Source organism: Charadrius vociferus, unplaced genomic scaffold, assembly GCF_000708025.1.
Source record: "Charadrius vociferus isolate BGI_N301 unplaced genomic scaffold, ASM70802v2 scaffold2430, whole genome shotgun sequence".
NCBI classification, from domain to species: domain Eukaryota; kingdom Metazoa; phylum Chordata; class Aves; order Charadriiformes; family Charadriidae; genus Charadrius; species Charadrius vociferus.
Window position 1 is genome coordinate 43,574 of NW_009646332.1, and position 6,000 is coordinate 49,573.

General features: G+C 39.5%; 1 protein-coding gene across 1 annotated transcript in view; it reads right to left on the bottom strand.

The window, feature by feature from the left end:
- The window catches only part of IKZF3 (IKAROS family zinc finger 3 (Aiolos)), a 29,070-nt gene extending 28,304 nt beyond the window's left edge, over positions 1-766 (bottom strand). The window contains exon 1 of the mRNA XM_009885116.1: positions 727-766. Coding sequence (XP_009883418.1) covers positions 727-766 — 40 coding nt within the window. The remainder of the gene's footprint in view (positions 1-726) is intronic.
- Positions 767-6,000: the final 5,234 nt, after the last annotated feature.

Genomic DNA, 6,000 nt, shown 5'->3' on the forward strand with positions numbered 1-6,000 from the left:
GCTGTGGCAGCAGTACATCCCAGAAATCCAAGCCTCTCTTCTCTGAAATAAAGCCAAATGTTTAACTACAGTGAAATGTATTTGGGTGAAGTTTTTCAAATAAAGCCTCTTTCACAAAACCCATAATACAGACTAACTCAACATTATGCATATTTCTGTAAATTTCAGATCAGTATTTTGTTAAAAAAACTGACAGTGTTTTCTTTCAACAATCCTGTGAATTTTTGAAGTTCATAGTAAGACTGTGAAATTGCTGTTAAAATTGTTTAACTTATTAGCGGTTGGATAGTAAAAAAGACAATCCTTCTCAACCTAAATATTACATTACATCTGAAAAATAGTTTTATTTTTTGATTAACAAGTGAAACACTTGTCCAACTCACACAAGAGGTTTGGTTTTGTATTTTCAGAAAAGCAGTCAACCAAAATAATCACATTATTCTTGCTTCCCTAATCAAAACTTCCAGCTTTTTTCTGAAAACATTTCCTTTCCTACTACACAGTCTTTTTTCCCTTTAGTATCATTTTCCAATGTTATATTGAACTTTCACAGTTTTACTTCAATTCTAGAATTTACTGTTTGCCTTTAATGCCCATCTTTGTATTTGTGACTGTGCTATTCAGTGTCCCAGGAATATAAACAAGCTGCAATACATATGTTTTTCTCCATTTAAATATAAAATCTTCAAAAGAGACTGAAAAAACATAACTTGAACAGCACAATACCTGCAGCCATGGGCTGTTCCTGAGAATTACTTAGGTCCATACCTGCCTGTGAATCTGCAAAAGACAGAAAAGCAGTCTGAGTTGCTTAGTATTTACAACCATTCATGACACAGTTGTTATAATTTTATAAAATCCTGTTTTCTTGACTGAAAGCAAAATGGATAAAGCAAAATTTTCAAAGAAATAAATGCCAAATAATTGTTATGTGTCATTGTACAACTTCTTTATATCTTGAGCACTAGCATGTGCCCAGAAAAGGGATTAAGTATTATTTTGTAACTTCAAGAAATCGTAGAACAGAATAACTTACACTTTCGATTTAACATTTCGTTTTGCACCCTGTGAGCACAGCATAGCGGTAGTAAATCGATATGAAATGAATTTATATAAAGCACAAAGTACAAGATATTTTTGCATTCATTTTCCAATACAAAGAGAAAACCCTTTTATCTTCACAAGATCTACTTGGTTTTCATGGGAATGCAAGTCTAATTCCCATTTAGAAATTATTATAGGGATCAAAAGTCAGGAATTTTTAAAAAATTGTAGAGGATCACATATGTGGCCTGGTTTCCAAAAGTGCTGAGCGCTCAGCAGAGCACTCTGAAGACAATATAAGCTGCAGATATTTACGTCTCCCACTCCATTGCCCACATATAGGCTGGCAGGTTTAACTGGAGGCACAGACCTGGCCTGTCCAGTTAAGTCTTTACTCAATGCCTTGCTGTCTTGAGATTTCATCAATATGAGCCTTGATTTTCTTAACAGTGTCACAGCTACCTGCTTCCTTCCTCCTTTCTTTCCTCCTGCTTTTTTTCCTCTTTTTTTTGCAAACCAGAAAATCTTTTATCATCTCTAAACATAAAAAATAATAGCTCCAGGACTCGTAAAATTCATTCCTGGCAGTTACATAACAGAAATACACATGCAGTGGCCATGAGGTGTTAACCACGAGTGACATTTACCCCGTAATTATCTATCTTTACCACCACTGCATATGGAACATTTTTGTGGTCTCTGCAACGTCAAAGTATAAAGCTCTGTTAACTCTACAGCAAAGCAGCCTAGTATCAGATGAGGCTATCCAAAAAACTGCATGAATAGAGATGCTGATGCGTCCAACAAAATAAAGGCAAACTCAGGGAAGAATAAAAAGCCACAATAGAACTATCCAGGAAATCTTTTTTAAATGTTTGGTTCTGCTGTCTCCTAAATGAAAGCATCCAGCTCCCATTTCTCAATAATGGGTCTAAGAGTTACATTATGCATGGAGTTCCCATTACTCTTAACTAGCTATTACCAAAGAGCAGCGAGAAAAAACAACACATTTAAGGATAGACTTATTAATGATTCAAGCCATCCAGCAGTGGCCTGAGCTCTTCAGGGTGTAACTCCTGACTGGAGACAAGTTGTTAAGCTATTAGCACTTATGAAACGTATCCTAAAATTAAATCAGAGCTCCCGTCCTTTCATGCAAATTTAGCATGAATGCAAGCTTCTCATTAAGTGCCTTTTAATAAAGCTAAAAATGTTGTCATAAACAGTCACTGAATTAAATAACAAAAAGTTCAAATATTTACTAAATCTGTATTTTAAAAATAAATAAGTAAGATCAAGGAAATCCATAGATACAGCTCTTAATTTGTCTTTGTTTCATTTTATCACATCAGGAACAGTGAGATACAAAGAAGCAAACGGACCAATTTATACTGTGAATAATGATGGGGAAACATCAGTAAATACAGGGTGCATGAACAAAATTCTCTCTAGTATTGGTTTTAATTTTACATTGCAATAATAAATTACACAAACCCTTGTAATTGTGCAAATAATTAAGCTTTGGGCAAGACAATGAAATCCCCATTATCCTGTAATACTGGAATTCGACTTTAATTGCATTGAGAAATCCTGTGCAGTCGCTCCATTTGTGTGATAAAGCACCAAACTGGTCAAAGCCCCAGGATTAAGCAGAAAGGGTGCTTGCTGGGCAGGGGGAGAGGAAACTGCCACAATTCTGCCTTCCCCAGTGTTGCCAGGAGGTCTTGAAATGAAGAGTTAGAACCCCTCCATGGCTCCTTCAAATCAGATAATTCTGCATGTATTCGTTTACAAACATATTGGTTTAGAAACCATTGTACTCCCCAGGACACCTCCCGAGCGCACAGTCACTCCACTAAGGATGCAGACATTGCTATAGCTTATTGGGTGAATCACAGCAGCACAAGCTTCTGCGTACAGGGCTCAGTGCAACGGCTCGAATAGTCGGTCAACTGTTCTGAGCGCTCTGAACTGCAGCTACAGGGTAACTTGCTGGAGAACGGTACTGCCTGACCCGTGCGACAGCCCAGCAGGACCTGTTCAGCCAGTCCTCCGACACTCATCTATTTAATTTTGAGATCATCTCTGCGTATTTATTTACAATTTGTCAAGCGTAACAGGTTCCTGCCCAGGACGGGCTGCTGGGCAGTACAATCCTTATGAAGTGATAAGAACAACACCACACCATATAACGTTTCTCTTTTCTGTTGAGAAATATCCCGGTCTTTATATCACTTTCAAGCCTCCAACATCCACTCATCCGTACCTGGTTTCTTTATGGTATTAGTCTCAAGCAGCTTCTTACAGCCTTAGTGGACTCTTAATATTTCACCTCAGGTTTCTTTCCCAAATAAAGTATTTTAAGACAGATCCTTCACTGTGTCCCATAAGTGTGCTAGAAGAAGAAGGTCTAGGAAGCTTCCATCCCCAATTCTGTACAAATAAGACCGTGTTTCTACCTAACGTTCAGAAAAGCACAATGCAGGAAATCACTTACAGAACACGTTAGTCTTCCCAAGCTTCAAAGAGATCCACTGACTAGGGCACATGGAAGGGAGACACTTGTCTTGTGTGTGTTGCAGCTGACGCACGCTGTTCATTTACAAAGCAGAAGTAAAATTCATGTGCTTCTGAAACCAATCCTCAGCCATCCTGTGTTCTACGCCAATAGCCAAAGTGAGCAAAAATATTCAAATAGCTTGCTAAAAAAGTGCTGTGGCATTTTAATGCATAACTGTATTAATAATTTATCCTGGTATTTGATCAGTTAATAGAAGCAAGAAAACAGTCTACCTGTATTTTAACCCCCCTAAAATGGATGTTTTTCAGATAAATGATAACACTAATATCCATCTATCATCAATACAGCTGTTGGCAACAGAACAGCAGGTACGTCTTGAATTATTATAATCTTACCTGTTTGCATCCGTAGTGAAACCCAGAACATGGCCTTTTTACTGCCAGCTGCAGTTTTCAACCCAACAGCATTGTGAAGGGGACATCTTTTTAAATCCCATATACTCTTAGCCCTTCTCTCACAGCATATGGAGCAAACACAGCTTGTGTCCTTGTCTTTGTGCCATCTTAAGAGGCGCGAACAAGCCCAAGTAAAACACACACCAATCTCAGCCACCGCGCTGCAAGCAGACTCCCCCAGCCTTATCCCTAAATGCCTTTGCTATGTACAGGAGTCAACCTCTATCACCCCAGCATGTTTTTCACCTTCAGCCCATGCTGTACCATTAAAGAGAGAAAACCTGTCTAATTTCCCCACTGACTGGCCTCCTTCAGCACTTACAGTCTCAATGGCTTCCTGAAGAAGGCACCTGGACCAAATAAACTCTTTGCACTTTTAATAATAGGGTCTCTAATGCTTTGCTGCTCTGAAACGCCATGCAATGTTTGAAATGACACAGGCATTTTAAGCGCACATGTCATTTTGGGAAGAAATCCTGATCAGAAATGTGTGAGTAAGGGTAACATTTTTCTCATCTTGTAGTGTATGACCTTCTGAAAACAGCAGAATACCTTCTGGTAATTCAACATGTTCATCCCCGTACAGCAAATGGAAATGACAGCATGAGGTCAATTCTTGTGATTGTGGCAAAAATAAACCAGTTATGAAGAGATACAACCCGGTAGACTGCAGATTTGGGCTTCCTAGACCCAGATCTCAAACACCTACTCTTGCCAGTGCCCGTCTCCCAGTCAGTGCCCGTACTGAGCCTCCTCACACTGAGCACAGAAACTCGAGGGCCAAAGTGTTACCTCTTTGTCCTCGATGGCAAATTTCCCATCAACTCAGTGGAACTGAGATTTTCCCAAGACCCGTGAAAACAGAGACACGTAGCAGTTGTATCCAGAGATAATACAGTATATCACTGTCTTTTACATTAACTTCATCCCAAACATAACAAGCTCTGGCACATTAACTCATCCTCATAATCCCCACATACTGACCCAAAACCCGAAGGATTATTGGCATGTTAACTTTAAGTGTACAAGAAATAGGGACACAAAAAAGAGACTTCTCAAATAATCTCAGCTGTAGTGGCAGAATGTTCATTTTCTAATCAGACTAAAATTTTCTAAACAAAGACTAAAATTACTGACATACCGAAAGAGCTTTCTCCTCCCAGCAGAGACATACAGTGGTCCTGACTTGATCAAGAAAATGAGGCTGCGTTTTTAAGTACCAAACCACCACCAGACCCATTCTTTCAAAACATTAGTTACATCTCTCAAGCAGCGATAGTCTCAGTTAAGTCAGATTCTATGACAGCAAATAGTTAAATACAAACATTTAAAAAACCTTTAGTGAAGAATACATTTTTAAATAGACAATTGTATCTAACTTAAAATAACCAAAAACCTCAAGTCATTGAGACACAGCAGAATCTAAACTCAAGTCCTTAGGATGATGAGTTGAAATAAAAATATCTATCTCCGAAATAATAAATCAAGTGGTGCTTGCAAAGCTTCTTTGCCAGGCTTGTTAAAAACACAGGTAATTTTGCTTTTCTTCAAAAGCGAATTATGCTGTAGCCCAAGATTAACTTGCAACTCGTTTTTTGCCAGCTCTGAAAGTTATACGCATATTTTACAAGAGAAAAGAAACCAAGATGCCCTTTAATTCGTTAAAACCTGGAATACAAACAGCAGGTAAAGCCGGTTCTAAAACACAACTTTATCATACAGGTTGCGATGCTTCTGAAATTAAACAGAGAGGGGGCAAAAAAGCCCCGTTCGTTTCCTGCTTAATTGCAACACGCGATTAGAGGCTGCAATCTGTTTGCAGAACGCTCCGAAGCAGCCGCTCGGCAGTAAACGGGAGGTGGAGCGCGGTGCCGGTGCCCCGAGAGGGGTCGGCGGGGCGGGGGGACGACGACACGGGGAAAGAACGGGGTCGTTTCTCACCTTCCATGCTCCGGCCGCGGCTCCCGGCTCCACCTGCCC